We start from the raw sequence: 20,888 nt of genomic DNA, 5'->3' as shown, positions 1-20,888 counted from the left end.
AATTAATGATAAAGAACGTGTTGAATTATCACATTTATTTCATTATTTGTTCTCAAATCTGCACAGGATGATGGTGGTCAATGAATATTAATATTTTCTTTTAAAAAATCGTGTTTACATAATTTTCATACCTTATAGGCTGTGTTATTTATCGACAAGCTAGAAGATAATCGTAAAGCTGCCATCCAGGCGTCGCACTGCCCCCCCCCCCCCCCCAAAAAAAAAATACTTAATTAATAAAACAAATAAACAATTTCCCAGAAAATATGATTCCGTTATAATCTGGAGAAGCATTGGCTTATTCGTGGGATCATCTCAAAACGTTGTACTATCACCGCTTATGGATTTATCCAGCTTCGCAGCAGATCCGTAAGCGGTGGTGGTATACAGGCTTCGTCACACGAAACCCGGTCTTCGTAACGGCATCCCAAACCGTATTCAGTTCGCTAACCAGACGTAGTGAATAATGTAATATGGTGATATCCGCCTCTCTGTAATAGTCTATGACCAAAACATGAACATCAAACTTTTCATTCTCTTTACAATCCGCAAGATCCATACTGCTCCAAGACCGGGGACTGGAGAATATTCAGTGTGCTGACTGGAACAGTGAGGCATGCAACGAAATTGTTCAAGGACCTCGCGACGGAATTCGTATTGTATTCGTAACATTTCCGTTCATAATTATTTATAGGGACCGTGTGGTGAATGTCTAAAGGATGAAATTGGTGATGGTCGGTTGAACCGACATACCCTTCGGTTTCTCTGGTATCGACTTCCCAATAAAAAAAAGCGTCGGCCAAACCCTGTTAAGCCATACAGGTGGACCATTGGACGTTTTACGAGGCATACATATCCGCTGGTTTGTCTGACATAGCAACGAATTGGTAGTTATACGTAGACCCGTCAGAAACATGCCGTCTCAAACGCTGTTTCTGTCGCCTACATTTTCTGTAGAAAAACGAAGAAAATAAAAGAAGGATGAAAAGAAAGTAACGATTTTTGTCTTTTCTTGGAATTAAGTAAAACACATTGAACACAGTGTCACAGGAAAGCATTTAAAAGAAATAAAAAAGGGGAAAGTGCATGCTACTTCCTCCAATGGACACATTATATATGAGCCTTAACAAGTTTCAACGTACAACGCATGTATAGCGAAAAATATATTGAAAAGTACGTTAACATGAAACGAAATTATTTGAAACTTGATAAGTGAAACCCGAAATTTCAGGTGGAAATATTCAGGCATAGTATAGATTCCCATTTTATCTCGTAACTCCAAGTTACGGGATTATATGAGATACGAGCTGCGCATGCGCACATCAGTGAGCCTTGTGCATGTTCGACTGACCACGGGCAGTCATTTTTCGTCAGTTATTTTTGGAAGAATTTTGCGCTTTTCGCACTCTACAGGAGGAAAGCGTTAGAGTGCTTATTTGTATACTAATTTTACAAGTTCTGAGCCCGGTTCTAGAACTGTAATTTGTGAATTTAGCCTGTTATGGCTAATTTTGCAAGTGAAGAAAACCAAAGGTCCTGGTTGGAAACCGCCACTGACAGTGTATTCTCACCGGAGGCCGTCCGCACGGCGGTACGGGCCTCCAATGCAGAGGTGAGTGCCCGGAGAAACGGGACGGCTGGAGGTGATGGAGTGGTCTTCGCAGGCACGGCTAGCGATGATCAGATAAGTGAAACCTTTGTAATACCTAAGATAACTAATACTAAGTCAGACAAAAGTAAAATTGCTACTGCTAAGAGTGCTAGAGAAAAGGTTATGGAGTCTCATTTGCAGTCTCAAATGTCAGTTCCTAAACAAAGTATTTGTAAGCCAAAGGCTAATACTACTAGTATTAGCAAGGGGAAGACAAGACAAAAAGCAGGACAAGTATTGTCTGATTTAATTCCTAATCAAGGGAAAGAAAGGTCCTCTGGAAGCGGAACCCAAAATTATAATGCTAGTTCCAGCAGCAGCCAGTCAGAGTCATCCTCTGCTGTATCTGAACAAAGATTCCAGACCTTAGAAAAAGCAATAGAAAAGCAAAACCTCATGTTCGAAAAGCTCTGTGAAAAGTTATCAGTCGATGAAGCTGGTAAGAAACAATACACAGCTCATACTAGGCCAAAACCTAACCCTACCCATCAAAGGGCACAACATTATCACAATTACATGGGAAGTTTTGCCCTTGGAGAAAATGAAGAAGGGGACTTTGAACCGGATTATGAATATCCTTATGAATATGAGGAGGATGAGAATTCTTTCTCCCTCCAATCTGCTCAGGTACAGGTAGACCGTCCTGATGAAGAAGAAGAAAATGAAGTAGAACAAGTTTTGGTTCCACCAGGGAATACTGAAAACACAGTCAGCCCTGTAGTTGCAAGAGGTTTTGCGGCACGTTTTCAGGCGCAAGCCCCCTCGGGACCTGACGTGAGCGATGAACTGGCAGACAGCCTAAAAATCATGCTATCAGAGCGTTTGGGAATGGAGAACATGGCCACCCTCATGGACAAAATTGTCCCACCAAAAAATGTCCCTAACCTAGTGGTACCTAAGGTCAACCCCCTGATCTGGGAAAACATCCCCTCCAAAACAAAATCGAGAGATTTGCGTCTGCAAAAGCTCCAAAAACCTTTGATCAAAGGCCTGACAGCAGTAGCAAATTTAATGACAGAGAATTCATCTCCACAGCATGAAGAAATTCTGGCCCTGTTAGCCCATGCAAATTATGAAATAAATATGTACAGAAGAGAGAGTATCAGACCGGAACTAAACCCCAAATACCAGCCACTCTGTCGGCCAGAGGTGAAAGTCACACAACACCTGTTCGGCGAAGATCTCGGCAAACTAGTAAAAGACATGACTGAACAACAGAAAGCGGTGGCGGTGACAAAAATGGGCACTATGAAGTTCAAAGAGCTACGTTATGCTCCGTACCCAGGAAGCCAAGCCAAACCAACCTATGCTGGTAGGGGCCGGGGAAACCCGATTCCTTCGTCAGAAGCTCTCCCTTTTTTAGTCAATGTGCCGACCAGAGGGCGAGGACACTTCCCGAGAGGCAGAGGGAGAGGACTGATGTTCATGAGGGGTCAGAAGAAGATGAGAGGTGTCAAGGCACCATCCACCCACTCCAGGCCTGCCTACTAGAAAACCACCTTGACAAGACAGACGATCAGGTGAGAAATGTTTGTCCTAAGAGTAGCACTCTGAAATGTATCCCTTTCCAAGGAGGCCAAATAAACTTGCATTTAGATCAATGGGAAGACCTCACTTCAGATAGGAATATTTTGAATATTGTAAAGGGATACGAATTGGAATTCATAGGACTCCCCCCCATGCAAAAATTCATACCTCACCCTTATAAGCTCACGCTTGATGAAACAGTAGCTGTAGATGCAGAGATTAATAGCCTTTTGCAAAAAGAGGTCATTGAACCTTGTGAACACATACCTGGTGAATTTATTTCTAATATCTTCACAAGGGAGAAGAAAGATGGAAAACTTAGAATGATACTTAACTTATCCAAGCTAAATGAATACTTGGACTTCCACCATTTCAAAATGGACACATTTGAAACAGCTATCCAATTGTTGACCAAAGAATGTTACATGGCATCACTTGACTTGAAGGATGCATATTACAGTATCCCTATAGATCACAAATGCAGGAAATTCTTACGTTTCCTCTGGAAAGGGAAATTGTTTCAGTTCAGAGCGCTACCCAATGGGTTATCATCAGGGCCGAGAATTTTCACTAAAGTGCTCAAAGTGCCTTTAACCATACTCAGGAGCAGGGGGCATGTTATCATTTCCTACATTGACGACACTCTGATAATAGGAGACTCTAAAGAACGTGTAGTCCAGGCGGTCTGTGACACAAAAGAGATACTCTCAAGGTTAGGGTTTGTCATTCACCCTGAAAAATCCAGATTTGAGCCAAGCCAACAACTTACTTTCTTGGGCTTTGATATAAAGTCGGACACAATGACTGTCAGACCAACAGAGAGAAAAGTCACTGAAATTAGGGAGTTTGCTTTGAAACTGCTCAGAAAGAGTATAGTGACAATCAGACAACTGGCCTGTTTCATTGGGAAAGTTGTAGCTACCCTTCCTGCCTGTGAGCATGGGAAAATGCACTACAGAGCACTTGAGAGAGATAAAATCTGTAATCTGAGGACACATAGGGGCAATTATGATGCTAGTGTTACACTAACAGTTGCTGCAAAAGAAAATTTGGTCTGGTGGAAAGAGAACATACAGTCTGCAATCAGACACCTGAACAGGAGGAAACCAGACATTGAGTTGAGTAGTGATGCTAGTGGTTCAGGCTGGGGAGGAACAGATAATAAGGCCCAATGTGGTGGTCGATGGAAGCAATCAGAATCCCTTGCCAACGGGAACAATATCAACTATCTCGAGTTACTTGCAGCTTTCTTTACGCTGAAAGCCTTTTGTAAGGACAAGAGAGGCATACATGTTCTCATGAGAATAGATAATACCACAGCTGTTAGCTACATCAATGAAATGGGCGGAATAAAGTCTAAAGAATGTGATGAACTAGCTCAGATATTATGGAATTGGTGTATAGAGCATGATATATGGGTCACAGCAGCTCACCTTCCCGGTGTAGAGAATGTAATTGCTGATAGGAGGTCTAGGCATTTCAGAGATGAAACAGAATGGATGTTAAATCCTAAGTTATTTAGAGAACTATGTAACTCTATGGGTACACCAAACATTGACCTCTTTGCTTCTAGGCTGAATAACCAGTTACCAATTTATGTGTCATGGCAACCGGACCCTGGGGCTCTTGCTATAAATGCATTCACATTAGATTGGGGTGAATTCGAGTTTTATGCCTTTCCTCCATTCTGTATCATAAATAGATGTCTTCAGAAAGTTGTGGAGGACAAGGCAGAGGGGATAATGATTGTTCCGAAATGGGCCACACAATCATGGTTTCCCCGGTTGTTACAATTACTAATTGAAGTACCTATTGTTCTACCACAAAATGAACAGACATTAATCCAACCAGAAACGGGAAGAATTCACCCATTATGCAAAAAACTGTTTTTGCTTGCTTGCAGATTATCATGGAATCCCTCCAGGCAAAAGGAATTCCGGAATCGGCTCGACCTATCATTCTGGCCTCATGGCGGACATCAACCAGGAAGCAGTACATCTCTTTCATCAGGAGATGGATTCACTTTTGTCATGGACGGTCGACAAATCCACTGCAAACACATGTTGGGCAGGTTTTAGATTTTCTGACAAGCCTTGTAGAAAAAGGATTAGGATATAGTGCCATTAATACGGCAAAATGTGCTGTAGGGAACTACGCTGTCTTAGAAGGAGGACATTCTTTAAAGGAAAGTCAGATGGTGACTAGATTCATGAAAGGAGTCTTCAATTTGAAACCACCGAGGCCTCGGTATTCTGACATTTGGGATGTCAGTCAAGTGTTGAACTATGTTCGATCCCTACCAGTAAACTCCAGTATTTCACTACGACAATTGACTTTGAAACTTTGCATTCTCATACTTCTTGTGTCAGCACAGCGGGTACAGACACTCCATCTATTGAACATAGATAACCTGAATTTTCATGCAGATAGCGCAGTGTTTGCAGTTACAGACATGTTGAAGCAGACTCGGCCAGGACACTGTGGCACAAAGATTTGCTTGAAGGAGTACCCACATGATGAGCGTTTGTGTGTGGTACACACTCTTCGTCTTTATTTGGACAAGACACAAGCACTACGTGGGGAAGAGAAACGTCTGTTCGTAAGCTACAAGAAACCACATTCCGCAGTATCCAAGGACACTATAGCTCGTTGGGCAAAGGAGGCTTTGTCAAATTCAGGGATAGACATTGCTAAATACAAACCTCATTCTACAAGGGCAGCCTCAACGTCTGCTGCTGAAGCGAGAGATGTGCCCATTAATGACATTATGTTGACGGCAGGCTGGTCGTCTGAGAACACCTTTCGTACATACTACAATAAGCCTTTGAGAGACACTCATGTGGATGTTTTCCAAAGGGCAGTGTTGGAAGCTTGACTGTTATTTATGTATACATTACAATGCACGTTTTGAATGCAACTCAAGTTATGCCTTGCATACAAGTGGTTATGCAACTTTGAAAATATGTTATGTTTGGGTATTTTGATAAATCCCTATGTTTTTAGTTTGTTGAAGCACATGTATTGAACAAAGTATTAAAAGCTGATACATGTACTTTTCTTTTTCATGTGTGATTATAGTGAGTCCAGAGTGGCTTTCAATATCTCATATAATCCCGTAACTTGGAGTTACGAGATAAAATGTATAGATTAAACGAGAACTTACCTAAGTTTGAAGTTTGATCTTCATTTTATGAAGTAACGGAGAGTCTAGGGATTATGTGCCCGGCCCTCCCTCCCAATGCCCTCCCTCCCAAAGGTTTAGCCTAAATGTAATGCATGTAATACATTACGGAAAGGTACAATGTTTTTTCCGTTTAATCTCTCCATTTACTCTGGCATCACTATTTCCTTTCAAAACTGATGTGCGCATGTGCAGCTCGTATCTCACATAATCCCTAGACTCTCCGTTACTTCATAAAATGAAGATCAAACTTCAAACTTAGGTAAGTTCTCGTTTAATCTATACATTAAACGCTGGTTGCCCGAATCGCTTTCAACTGGTCGTTTATACGGTACCGTACAGAGATTTAAACAACCAAAACAAACAGTTGGTGCATGCTAATTCTATTGACGGCATGCGATGGTTTCAGCAAATCTAGCGTTAGTTATGCCTATATTTTTCACTGAATCTATCCAAAGTTGTTTGGGGGTAAAATCTTGTGCGAATGCATGCGTAAAAATGAAAGAGACAAACATAATTCACGATGGAAACGGGGATGCAGAAACATAGCAAATCATTTAGACCAGAATTATAAAGTTTCACTCAAAATATTGATGTCATTTTACAAAAAAATATTTGATGTCATAATATGTACAGATTCTGTCCTTTGCTCCCCCCCCCATACACGCACACATACACACCCTCTCTCAATTCACTCTCTCTCTCTCTGTCGACGTCTTTCTCCCCTCTCGTCCGACCCCCCCCCCCTCCGGCTCCCCCTGTCTCTCTTGTATAATAGCCCCCTTCTCCTATATCTCTACCTCTTTCCCTTTATCCATCTACCCCCCCCCCCCCTCTCTCTCTTTGAATCACTCTCGTCTTCTACACATTGTACCTCTGACATTTCCTTGTACAGTACCGAAGTGATGACGTCACATTCTTATTCGTATCAGAATTTCAGCATTTTTACACCATACCTCTGAGAAACATGATCAAACACCTCCACAGTCCATGGAAATCGGTCCACGGGTGCCTGAAATATGACCTCATGAATACATAATTAGCCCTATTGAAGTCAATGTATAATAACCACGCAGGCCAATAATACACTGAATTTCAATGGGGCTAATTATATATTCATAAGGTCATATCTAAGGCCCCAATGGACCGACCCCCACCAAATTTGGGTTGTAGAGGTATCTTATCCTGGTCAATCGAAGTATGGTATCAAAAACTGCAAAATACCCCAAAGAAAGTTGATGACGTCACACTTCGGTCTTCTATATATTTTCACCGGTCTCAATCCCTATCACAAAAACAATAAAATATCATGCATTCTAAATTAACTAGAAACGTAAAAAAAAATAAGAGAAGGGTTTATAATACTCATTCCTGACCAAAACAGAAAAAAATGAAATATAAACGTGAGGTCATAGCAGGCTTGCGTGCAAGTTATTTTGATTAGTGATTGTTGGTTAGTCTTGCATAACAAAACTGTGAATTACACACCCACACCGAATTAATGAAGAGAAGACATGGGAAAGCGACGAACACGTTTCGATCTCTTGCGACTGTTAGAAAGGTAAAATACAGAGCAAAAGTCATGAGATATACAATAAGGTGATATTCGTTACTTAAAGGTGCACGATCCCCGGATTTAGAGAGCGGTGTTGGACATACGGCGCGGTGCCAGCACGGAACGAAAATGAATTCATTTCCGTGGGTGCCAGCTAGCAGCTTTTACACCAACGTTATACGACGCGTAAGACGCGTACGAATATGCCACGTTCCAAATGCCCAAACTCTGACAGTTCTAAGTTCGCGTACGCTTCGCCCTCTCTCGACAATTTGTTTTTAATCTTACAAAAAGGGGGTCTTTGAGCAATTATCTTACCATTTAAGTGATCGGATAACATAAAGCTACGAACAATTACCACATCCTGAAATTTGCAGCATGTTTCAAGCATAGGAAAAGATTTTACATCAAGACAGAAAAACAAAACACCTACTCTATTTTGAAGGGCACCCGACCAGGAGAGAAAGTTCTTGTAATATCGCAAACTTTGTCATCATGTAAAACACACATTTCCACATCATATCTTATTTACAGTTATTAATCCTGTAGTCATTTATTGGAAAAGTGAAAGACCCATTTGGCGGAATATCACGAAGCTGAACCCAGGGTTTATTAGGCTTGCGTCAATGAATAAGACAACCAAGGATGAACGTGAATATGATAGCTATAAGCGCTGATAATATTGCATTCATTTGCTTATCTAGTGACTCGGACCTATATTGGCCCTATATAGATTTTCACGTTCGGTACTGGATGACGACGTGTGGGTGCCACATTTGAAGCAGTGCACATGCGCAACGAAGAGTAGCAGAATACTCGAACGTTGGCGGTTCACCCTTATTTTGCAAAAACTGTGACGATCGACAGTTTGTTAAAATGAAACACGAACAAAATTCTTCTTAAACACGTTGTTTATCGAAAGACAACATGTCGACATTGCGGGATACGTTATCTTGTCGAGTCAACTTAAAAATAGTTGGATGTAGTCATGGCGAGATATGTTAAAGTGTCGAAGAAAACGATAACGTAACTCGCTAAGATATCAGTTTTTAAAAGTTGATTTGGAAAATAACATATCTCTCCACGGCGACATTCTAACAAGGCTATTACGTCGATATGGTTCGATTATCTCGCCAAGTTGACATAACAGTGATTTTGTGTCGACGTGGCAAGATAAAATATTTCATCATCTTGTCAAGTAAATTGCACTTTGAAGCTTCCGAATGGGTGGGTGATGATTAGCATACTATTGTGAACATCGCCATCTGCAGAGTCGACGCAGAGGAATTCATGACGTCATTTTAAAGGTAAGAATAACGCATGCGTCAAGTCTTCTAGCTCATCGACTGCGTCAATAGAGAAAACGTCTGTACCGTATTCGACCATAAAAATTATTATAAATATATATATATATATATATATATATATATGTACATAATATATATGAAATGAACAAGCAAAATCCTTATCTAATCAACCAATTAGCAACGTTGATTTTAAACTCACGTGATTTGAATGACGAAGACAACGATCACCCAGATAAAAGAAGCTATATCAAAGAGGATCCACATGATGAGATAATGTGTAGGAGTCTAGATAAAGGAAATAACAAAAAAGGATTGGTTACAGTCACGTAGTACAGGTAGTGCGTTTACATCCATGGAAATAATTTATAAAGCATCGACATCTGACATTCTGAGCCTCGCAACAAAACGTTTTTTAAAAGTTTATACAACGCTATCGACTATTATGAACCTTACAGTAGTTAACAATCAATTTATTTAATTTATTGATTGAATATTACAGTTATACTTTGTTTACGAATTTAAACACTTGTTTGAACTATTTGGACAACTGCACACGGCGTTGTATAAACAAAATTAAACAGAGTTTTTAATGTATACTACTTTCTTTACTACGTTCTAAAAAAATAAATGATATAGTCAGTACTTTGGGAGCCTGTATGAACTTTAGGGTGCAGATTTTCACAGCACTTAGGTGCTTTTGATCGCTATTAAGAAAAAAAGCAGCGATTATTGAAGTGCTGGTTTAGCACCCACAGCCCAGCCCGTATGCATAATAAAATAATTTCTAAAGTGATTAATTTAACACTTCATTTTCAATAGTGTATCACTACCACTTCCAATAACAATTTAACAAGAATCATACATTGTAAATACATGTACAATACCATGATAAAGTTACACCACTTTATGCATGTTGATATTTGACGGTTCATTTTTTTTCTTGTAACGCCATTCTTAACTCCTATTGGATAACTATTTGACAAGTGAATACTGTGACCAAAAAACTAGGCAAGAAAGCGGCCTTTTGACGAATAAAGTTATTCATACGCATGACTCCTGAAGACGGACAGTCAACCTGCCCGAAACGTCGAGTCTCTCTACTGCTTCTACTCATCATTTCTACTCGCCGACTCAAGCTAGCATCTCCTCATCAGCTCTACTACTCAAGCTGTTCCCAACTCATCAATCTCTTCTGGTTTAAGTCCTTTTCAGGACTATTCTCAAGAAAGAATACTCTACTCTCAAATCTCCATTTTCTCACCTATCCATTTCTTCTTCTTCTTCTATCCACTGTTTCTATAACACTCCGCATGCATGGTGTACCGTTAACCACATCAGTGCATTATTTTACATTTAAAAAACAGACTATGTACTTGCTTTGTTCAATCATCAATTCTTTAAAAAAATAAGTTATTATGTTATGAATGAAGGGCATGCTAGAAGAGCAGTCTTATGATTTAAGTGGCTACCCTTGGTAAATAAAGCGTTTTATTATTCTTATCATCATCATCATTATTATCATAATTATTACTATTATTATTATCATTATTGTTATTGCTATTAAAGGTCAAGTCCACCTCAGAAAAATGTTGATTTGAATCAATAGAGAAAAATCAGACAAGCACAATGCTGAAAATTTCATTAAAATCGGATGTAAGATAAGAAAGTTATGATATTTCAAAGTTTCGCTTATTGTCAACAAAATATGAACGAGCCAGTTACATCCAAATGAGAGAGTCGATGATGTCACTCACTCACTATTTCTTTTGTTTTTTATTAATTGAATTATACAATATTTCAATTTTTACGAATTTGACGATTAGGACCTCCTTGCCTGAAGCACAAAATGTTAAAATAATGGAATTCCACGTGTTCGGGGAGGAATGAAACTTCATTTCACATGACAATGACGAGAAAATAAAAATATTTCATATTTCATACAATAAAATACAAAAGAAATCGTGAGTGAGTGATGTCATCAACTCTCTCATTTGGATGTAACTGGCTCGTTCATATAACTATTTTTGTTGAAAATAAGCGAAACTTTAAAATGCCATAACTTTCTTATTTTACATCCGATTTTGATGAAATTTTCAGTGTCATGCTTGTTCAATTTTTCTCTTTTTATTCAAATCAAGTTTTTGTTGGGGTGGACTTGTCCTTTTAATATCAAATTGATTTACATAATTACAATTATTTTCATGACTCGGCAATGTTCACATTCCAGATTGAACGATGAGTTAACCCCGAATAGGACATATGATGTCAACATGCCACTTTCCTCCCTTACAAATCAAATGAAAAATAACAAGACAAATTACAATAAGAAATCACCTCCACGACTAATTTTGATTTGTCAAATGAGACCATATTCTCGACTAATTATCATTTTATTAAGTGTATGCATAGCAAAACGTTCCACATATGCACGATCGGCGCATAAACCGTAAATTTGTATTGGTGGCACAATGCGTTTACAGTATATAGAAGGGTGTACGAGGAAGGCCGCATACATTCGTAATTCCGAAGCTTCGTTATTCCGAAGATTCGTTATTCTGAAGGTTCGTAATTCCGACGCTTCGTTAGTCCGAAAACGAAATGATTAACGAACCTTATTTCGTTTTCGGATTAACGAACCTTCGGAACATCGAACCTTATTTCGTTTTCGGATTATCGAACCGTCGGAATAACGAACCTTCGGAATAACGCCACAAATGTTCGGATTAACGAACCCTTTCACGTTTTCGGATTAACGAACATCGAGGTATAGGCAATTTACGTGTTTTGGAATTACGAACCTTCGGAATTACGAAGTGTAACCGAGGAAGGCTCTCAAGGCGCCCCTTTAAAAGATGTAGACACGTAACAGGAAGTCTGGTTTTTGTATACATTATGAAAAAAAAGACTTTATGATATGTATATCAGCCAACATCAATATTTTTCTCCTGGGGACTCAGAGAACTACAGACATAATAAAAATTGTATAACCTTGAAGTAATTCTTTCAAGAAATGACACAATGAGAATTCATTTTGTGGGGAAATTAAATGACACAGTGTGAAATCATTTTGAGGGAAAATGAAATGACCATGGTTTTTTTGAGAAAATGATTATTTTCTACTTTCTTGAATGGAAATAATGGTACTGGTAATTGCTTCCTATATGTTACGTAAGAGAGATAACAACTTTAATTGTATGTTTTAGCACAAAGGGTAATGAGAAAACCGATTAATACGATTTGTTCGGAGTGTTTTTATATGAATGAGCACTTCCGTCAACTTGAATATGTTTACTGCTAAATTACTTTACTTTCCCCACAGACTGTACACATGGTCCACATATTTCCAGTATGCAGTGTATTGATATACGTTTAATAATTTGAGATTTTTTTAAACATCCCTGCAGGGAAAAAGGTTAAAATTAGTATTCCTACTTAGCCTTTAAAGCTTTTTAAAAATATTTAAATGCTGGAGAAATTAGCGAATGAATTTTGTCTATGAAAGCCTTAATCCTGGAAGTTAGACAGCTACATGTAGCTATCTTGATGAGGAAAAAAACCTAGCACTGATTAGAATATAACCTGGTGGCTCAGTGGTAAAGCGCCCGTCTCCTGAATGGGAGGTCGTGGGGTCGATCCCCGACAAAGTCATACCAAAGACTTCAAAATCCAAAATAATCGACAGGCCTCAACTTTAAACATAAAATTATGTTTCTGTTTATGCACTCTAAAAAATGAAGTGCTTGAACTAGACAAATCAACACTCCGAAGTGCAGTCACTATACACGCTCTTTAAGAGCTAAATTAGCACTTCATTTTTTAGAGTGTGGTAACTCCCGTAGGAACTCGGCAGGACAGCACTTTTTCTGGTAAACACCAAGCTGGTATATGACCAATTACCTAAGAAACATTTTACGTCTGTCAATCAGTCATTCTTGGTTTTGAAAAACAAAGAATCAATAGGCCTTTATTGCAGAAACCGTGTAGTGATTACTATAAAAAGAGTGCCCTGATATTAATACTTTTCATACAAAAAAACCCAAAGCAAATGCGAACAACATGCTCGATGTGATCAAGCACTGGAGATTAAAAATGGAAATATTTCGCAAGACCATTTCATTCCATTTTGCATGTATACTATACCTGTTGGCGGAATGTTTGTTTTGTATTTCTAAAAAAAAAACCCGACCTTAATTATAAGAACGATCGTGTTAAGTCTTTTCTTTCTTTAACCTTCATGATTGATCATATCATCACCTTAGGGGGCTGTTTCACAAAGTATTCGTAAAATTACGAGATACTTGATTCTCTTATAATTGCATTAATGAAAGTTGAAATATTACAGAAATTGCAAAATATTCTTTTATTTTTTTCGTATTTTCCAGAGGTCATTATGCAAAGTAATGACACAAATTTTCCAAATCAAACGAATTGACAGAAAATGTATCAACATAATTTCACAATACAGTACAAACATAAATTACTTTGCTTGGACAATGGGGATCACACAATGGCGCTCCATAGCCTTGTCGTTTGAACAAAAAAAGGTTGCAATTGAACCTATGAACTAAAACTATGGGAGGCCGGCACCTCCAATATCTAAAATGAGTAAATCCATTCAAATTGTTTTCTGCATGACATATAGTCATGCATGTATCATTGTCTTGACAACGTCAGCTCCTCCTAGCTCCTTCGCGAAGGGTCCTAGTGTCAATTTCATGTAAGAGGAATCATGACACTGACGGCCTTCCATATAGTTGAGACTGACCAATCACAACTCTTTGTAAGATGGGGTCCTCGCACGTTTTCGACGCCTTTGCTCTTAATCTTGATTCATAGAGCAAACTGTTCATCCCCCTATTAAATCCACGACTGCGCTTATTAAGATCAGGAAATTATATCACAGTTTCTCTTTGGAGCACTTAACGAGGTGAAATTGGATCATAATCGATAAAAAATTACAAAGCCTGCACAATGACCTCGATACATGGATATTGCTATTTGCGAAGAAACGTCCAGTTTGGTACACAAAGGCTTATTAACACTGCCATATTAGCTCAAATTAATATTGAAGAGCTTGGTTTGAAAAGCTGATCGCATATTGAATTAGGCCAAGAAAAATGACATCATTCGAGTATATTATTCGTTTTTCGATGAAATAGTTTTATTTTTCAAAATGAAACATGACATAATTTGATTTATTCAAACAAATTCATTACTGAAGTAATTTTATTTGTGTATTAAACTGCCAATTTCTCTTCTTTTAATAGTCATAAAGAACCATTCGATCTCATGGGTGTTTAAATGCTTAGAATAAACTTAAAATCATTTTTCGATCTCTCTTTTGATGTACACGGGGAATCAAACGACTGATTGATATCCAAGCGAATTTGGAATCTGGGAAACCCCATATGAAGTATGATTTCATGGCCTCCTTGTCTCTTCATGATCTATCATCATCATCACCATTTTGTTATTCTTCTTCTTCTCTTTCTCCTCCTCCTTCTTCTTCTTGTTGTTCTTCTTTGTCTTCATCTTCTTATCCTTCTTCCTCCTCTCTTCTTCTTCTTTATTTTTCTTTTTTATTGTTCTTTTTCTTATACTGCTTCATGTATCAATATAAATCAAATCATTAAAACTACTATTATGAAGAAATTATAATGATATTGATGATGATGCATACAACAAAAATAGAATGATGACTATCTAAAAAAAAAATTTACGAAATAGTATCAGGATGATGGTCGGAGATCTTCAGAAATAGATCAATTTACTTTTTATTAACCACTTATATAGCCATACCTCTTCAAAACCAATCACATATCTTTATACTCCAAACAAAAGTTTTTGTCAATAAATTCTCTTTCATCTGGCAATGTTAACAGCCACCAGTCCTGTATAAACATCGGACGTCAGAGAGAAAGACCAATCCTTGACTTTATTCCACCAAATTATTCGATGAGACAACTTGATAAAATTCCAACTCTTCCTTCGATACTTTGTTAGCAACCCGCGATTGGGGAAATTGGATTCTAATTGCGCGAAGATGAATTAAAGGCCGCGGAAAACATAAACATAGCTACCAAACAATGATTCCATAAACAGCAGCTGTTATGTTTCCATGGATACGGACGCGGGTTCATGGTTAGCCGTCATTTTCTTTTTGGCCATTGTTTGCGTAACATCTCAATCTTCTTCCATTACTGTAATAAAGAACACAGACCTAACTCCTGTCTCCGGTGGACAATGATTCGAAACATTTCAAACTGTACCTTTCATTTTAATGTATGATATGTCTTCATTCTGTCATCGGGAAAATATATTAATCATGTTAATGGTATACAGAGATGAAATAATTGTTCGACTTATACATATTGGTGATTTGCGATGGTGATCAAGTAAAGATACATTTCTCCATGTTACGATTGAAAAAAAGTGGGCATGCAGACCAGTTGCGAAATATTTTGGAGCGACATGAAGTTTTGGATAACACAATTCATGAAAATGCCAAGAAAGAGAAACTAAAGCGAGCAAAAACCATTGAATTTTCAGATATGTAGAGATTAATATGTATTGAAATGTTTGTCTCATTTCAAGGAAAAAATGCGTTACGACAAACAACACTGTAAAAAAATGAAGTGCTTATTTAGCACTTACAGTGCTTGTATAGTGACTGCACTACGGGTGCTGATTTTCTAGTTTAGATTTGAAGTAGAAAATCAGCACTCGTAGTGCAGTCACTAAACAAGCACTGTAAGTGCTAAATAAGCATTTCATTTTTTTACAGTGAATGCAGGAACATACAGTGGAACTCAAAAGTTTAAGTGAAAGCCACCAGAAAATGAAGATATTTAAAGTATTCAAGTTCTGCCATGCTTAAGAAACTTATCATGAAATATTACATACAGTAAAAAAGAATTTCTAGTCTCACCGAAGTGTGTTGTAGTCTACATTCAGCACTCAGCATTAAGGGATGTATTGGATGGGGCTCACTAACAACTGTATATACCTATTTATTCATTATTATTCATCAATCAATTCATCAAGGGCGAGCGACTGCGCCCCCCCCCCCCCCAAAAAAAAAAAATACCCCTCCAAAATTCTATCTAAAAGTAAGTCAGAGGGAAATAAGTTTCTCTATAAACATGATAAAGTTCAGAATCGCCATTTATTCACGCAACCTTGTTTGCAACAAACTATAAGCAATTTGTAAGCGATCCAGATCACTCATGAAGATCGCCTTGCGAAATAAAAGAAGAACAGGAAATATATGAATTCTTAATAGGCCTATGGCAATCTATCAAAATCAAAACGACAACTTCGTGTGAAGGCCAATCTTGCAAGCAACCCACTTTTTATCATTACAATCGTCAAGTTTATTGTCTTTTGCGATTGAAGATAACTCGAGGAATCTGTTTCATAACAGGATTGGTTAAAAACAGGTGATAATACAGAATACATATGGAACACAGAGGTCACGGCCCCCCTTTTTTTGTTTAATGAAGTCATGGTAACAAAAACTTTGACGATATTACCCAACAAATGCAGGCTCAGGTTTTTTGTAATCATTTAGTTATATCCTATCATCCACGTAATTATCAGAATATTAAAAAAAAAACCCACATTAGTAGTAAGGCCTATTCCCTAAAGGTGTAGGGACTCATTATTACGATCCATGACTAGATAAAAAAGAAGGAAAAAAAGAGGATTTAAAATTTAAAGAATTTTCAACATATTTAAAGGGTTTACATATGCAGCCTCAAGTAAACAAAACTTAACCGATTTCAATCTCCGACATGTCTTTCTCTTGAAAAGTTTCTTTTAATATTGGCTCGCACTTGACCACTTCATCTTTTTCTTTGAATTAAAAGTCAAGCCATGTATGACCAAGCACTTGATAAACTACCAAGAATTTGCTTTCATTAGAGAGGAGACAGCCTTGACCGAGGGATATAATCTCATTTCACCTGTTATAATCAGATTTTGGGCCAAATTGTCACTTAGTTAATCATACCGATAGTGGAATTAATGAAAATAAAATCAGAGTCAAGGCGAGCAAAAGAAGTACATGGTTTATGATACAGGGAAGGTGCCGAGTTTCATAACCGTGACATTTTATCATTGTCACGGTTATGAAACTCAACATTTTCCCTGTATCATTTTATCATTTGTTTGATACCCCTTAAACTCTGAGAATGGTATAACAGAAAATCAAATGTTCACAGAATTGAACAATACTTACACAGAATTATATCCGTGAAACGATTATATAGGAAAATGTATAATTGCAGAAATGGACAAATGAAGATCTGAAAAAAAATACTGAAAATGACCGTCAGTTTGTGGCGTGGTCCAACACGTTGTTTTCTGCGTTAGCTACACCAGGAAAAACACGTACGTGGTAATGAAATGAACTTATACAATTCCAAGCATGCCTGACTTATTTCTTTTGAACTTTGTTTGCTCAATAATACATTGGTCACATTTTTCATACGGCGGCCGTACGGCGAGTCGAAAACAGTCGTTTTATTCATTTTTATTCAAACCACCTATATGTAGCTGGTACAAAAAAATGTTAAACAGCTGTTTTCGACTCGCCGTACGGCCGCCGTAGAACAAATGTGACCAACATGACCAAGGTATAAGTATTTTGACGCATGATTAACACTTTCGTATTGTTTTCAACCATTTCCTATCAATATTGTAATTCTAAACTATAACTCGAACTAATTTGCTTTAACCAAGATCGTTGCCATCAAGAATCTCTATACTTTCACTCTCAACTTTTTTTTTGGGGGGGGGAGCATTAAAAAATATATGTTCTTTTTTGTTTAATGACAGCGCCGTTAAAAACCAATCACCAGCAACTTTGTTGATAATAATTTCGCCCCAAACTGCGGGAATTATGCCCCATGGTCAATATCAGTTGATCAATTCGTGTGTAAAGAAAGTGCTTGTTCTAAAACAAATTAAATTTCAATTAATCCTACCTGACAACTCACACGCAGCGCGCTCGTTGTCCCAAAATTAGCGCGATGTGCCAAATGCGGACATTTTGCAGACCAACGCCACTATATAGGCAGAAGTGCTGCTCAACTGTCCGTCATCATTTTCTTACCAACGGTTGTGGTCACATTGAGTTATATCATTGACTTGTACATTTATTCTCATACTTAATATTTTTGACCTGTGTGATCATTAGTATACTTTATAACATTGACTTGTATTTTATTTGTATACTTTGTACTACAGACATACCTTATATCTTTAATTTTCATACTTTATATGAAAATGTCAATAGAATGATTATAAGTTGTTAAAAAAATTTGAGCAGATTAATTTTAAGTTTACATTTGAAATTCATATATATTCCTTTTCTCACCATGTTAAAATGTTAATGTGTTAACTTGAAACAATTAAGTTTTAATGTCATGTTATATATATATATTTTTTTTTTACATGTGATATGAGGAAGAAATAAATATGATTTAAAACAAAAAATAGAAGAAAAATAAAGGTTTACTCGAATTGACGTATGGCAAAGTTTACCTTTACATTAACGATTTCCTTAATTTTTAAGGGGGCCTTCGATCTACAAGCTCTGCTAGTTTAATTTCATGTTGGCATGAAATTTTATACCGATTGATTGACAGTATCTTCTTTATTCATCATACGAAACAAGGTACATTCAAAGTTAACATATACATTACATCGAAAATCGTGAAATAATGAAATGTTGATTAAAATCTAAAGATTTTCTTTTGAAAATAGTGATTATGAATGGATGAGGGGGCAACTAGAAAAGCAAAGCCCTGTTTGTGTTGCCACCTTGACAAAACTAGGAAATGAAAATGTGAATATTGTGGCATATATGATGTAATGCACTGTGAAATAGTAAATTGAGCTATCATTGTGAATACGCAAATGACTGAAATAAGAAAATGAATTAATTGAATTGAATCTTAAGTTTACTTTCTTGTGCTAAAATAATAATAAATCCCCACCAGGTCTACTTAGCCAAAGTAGCAACTGAGAACAAGATCCAGACGGGCATGATTTTACGAACAGTTTTATGAAAGACCACCCAGATGATATAACATTCGTTTACAAGATTATTATTACATGTCTCGAAGGGTTTATCATGCTTATCATCTATTTATTCCTACGAGTGTCCTTCTTCGGCTGATGAGGCTCAGATGGTGTGCTCACCGGGTTGCCAGCCTAATGGCTCGGAGGCGTAGAATGCGATCGATGGCAAACATCCCCGCTCATTTCGCGCTTTTTATGCTTAATTTTAAAAAGGACAAGTGTCCTCTTATCCTTAGGCTAATCAGTAACATCATATAAAATAGTTCTTAAAAAAGGCAAGGATTTTGCGAATATATTTGAAAAAATAAAAAGTCTGCTATTCTCACGCTATCGTCGTAGATACAGATGCAGATAAAGACAAAGTAAGCTGAAATTGACTTAAAGCAAGTCCATCCCAATGAAGGAATCGAAGACAAGTACATCACTTAAAATCTCATCAAATCGAATGAAAAATAAGAATGTCCTGACGCTTTTTTTCATAGTTTCGCTTATTTTCGAATTCACATTAACAAAAAAAATTGTACGTCCTGGGGTGTTTCATCAAAATGTGTCATCTGGGCCACGTCTTACAAAGAGTTGCGATTGATCCAATCAATCGCAACTATGGAAAGCCAGCAAAGTCAACATTTTAAATGCATGTTTGTTCAAATATTTTCCAGATATGAATGTATATCCATAAATTCATTGATTTCTTGACGTGGTGAGTTCTCCTTTGTTTACAAAGGACAGTTTGCAAATTTCATGTATAAGAAATAGACGGATTTCCATAGAGTTACGATTGATTGGATCAATCGTAACTCTTTGTAAGACGGGACCCAGATGCTTATTACATGTATTTGCTATTTATTTAGGGTAGCGAGAATCTGACATCTTTCCTTTAGTTATGATTGGCCGAGAGCCACAGGTGTCTGACCAGAGGCGTCGATTATGGGGGGGGGCAGGGGGGCGATCGCCCCACCAATGAAAATATTGGGGGGCAAACATATCGTTTTGCCCCCCAATAATTCCGCATGTGCTAAAAATAAAATAAGATTGTAATGTTACACAGAAATCAGCAAGCGAGATTGAGATACACAACTCGTTCTTCGTCTAAAATCGTGCTTAAAATGTCCACTTTTCAGATTGGGAATATCAAAAAATTTCAGCTCGCATTTCGCGCTCGCATCATTTATGTAACAAAAACCCATACTTTCCATGATTAAATAGGTGAATATGGTCCCGTTTTCAGTTCTAAACCTCAAAAGAACTCCCACTTCGATTTGCAATAATCTTTTGTTGGATATATATATTTTGTTCTTTATTAAAAACGTCCATTAAACTCTTTTTTTTTCAGATCGAAATATCAACATTTTCAGCTCGCGCTTCGCGCTCGCATTAATCTGCTGGTGAGATACGTATATATATATATATATAATATCAAAACAGGAAGCCGACAAGGGTGATTCAATGATGTTACAAAATAATTCTCGTGTAAAAGTTGCATGTATTATATATCAATGTCAATTCGGCTTATCACATGTTATTTTTTACAGATTACTTGGTGATGAAAGGAGATCTACACCGAAACAATCATGATTTTTT

At 37.4% G+C, this 20,888-nt stretch overlaps 1 protein-coding gene across 3 annotated transcripts in view; it reads right to left on the bottom strand.

Moving 5' to 3' along the window:
* Window positions 1-677: 677 nt before the first annotated feature.
* LOC121429554 (glycerophosphodiester phosphodiesterase domain-containing protein 5-like) overlaps window positions 678-20,888 on the bottom strand; it is a 54,322-nt gene continuing 34,111 nt past the window's right edge. Inside the window, exons 14-16 of one of the 3 annotated variants that reach the window (XM_041626633.1) lie at window positions 9,421-9,506; window positions 7,852-7,909; window positions 863-951 (exon numbers count right to left, since the gene is read on the bottom strand). In XM_041626633.1, the coding sequence (XP_041482567.1) occupies window positions 7,858-7,909; window positions 9,421-9,506 (138 nt within the window). In that variant the 3' untranslated portion in view covers window positions 863-951; window positions 7,852-7,857. Of the gene's footprint in view, window positions 952-7,847; window positions 7,910-9,420; window positions 9,507-20,888 lie in introns of all 3 variants that reach the window. The other 2 variants (XM_041626631.1, XM_041626630.1) reach the window with 2 other exon arrangements.

Source organism: Lytechinus variegatus, chromosome 16, assembly GCF_018143015.1.
Source record: "Lytechinus variegatus isolate NC3 chromosome 16, Lvar_3.0, whole genome shotgun sequence".
Classification (NCBI taxonomy): Eukaryota; Metazoa; Echinodermata; class Echinoidea; order Temnopleuroida; family Toxopneustidae; genus Lytechinus; species Lytechinus variegatus.
The sequence above is the reverse complement of the archived record's forward strand: the minus strand, read 5'-3'. Positions and strand labels throughout refer to the sequence as shown.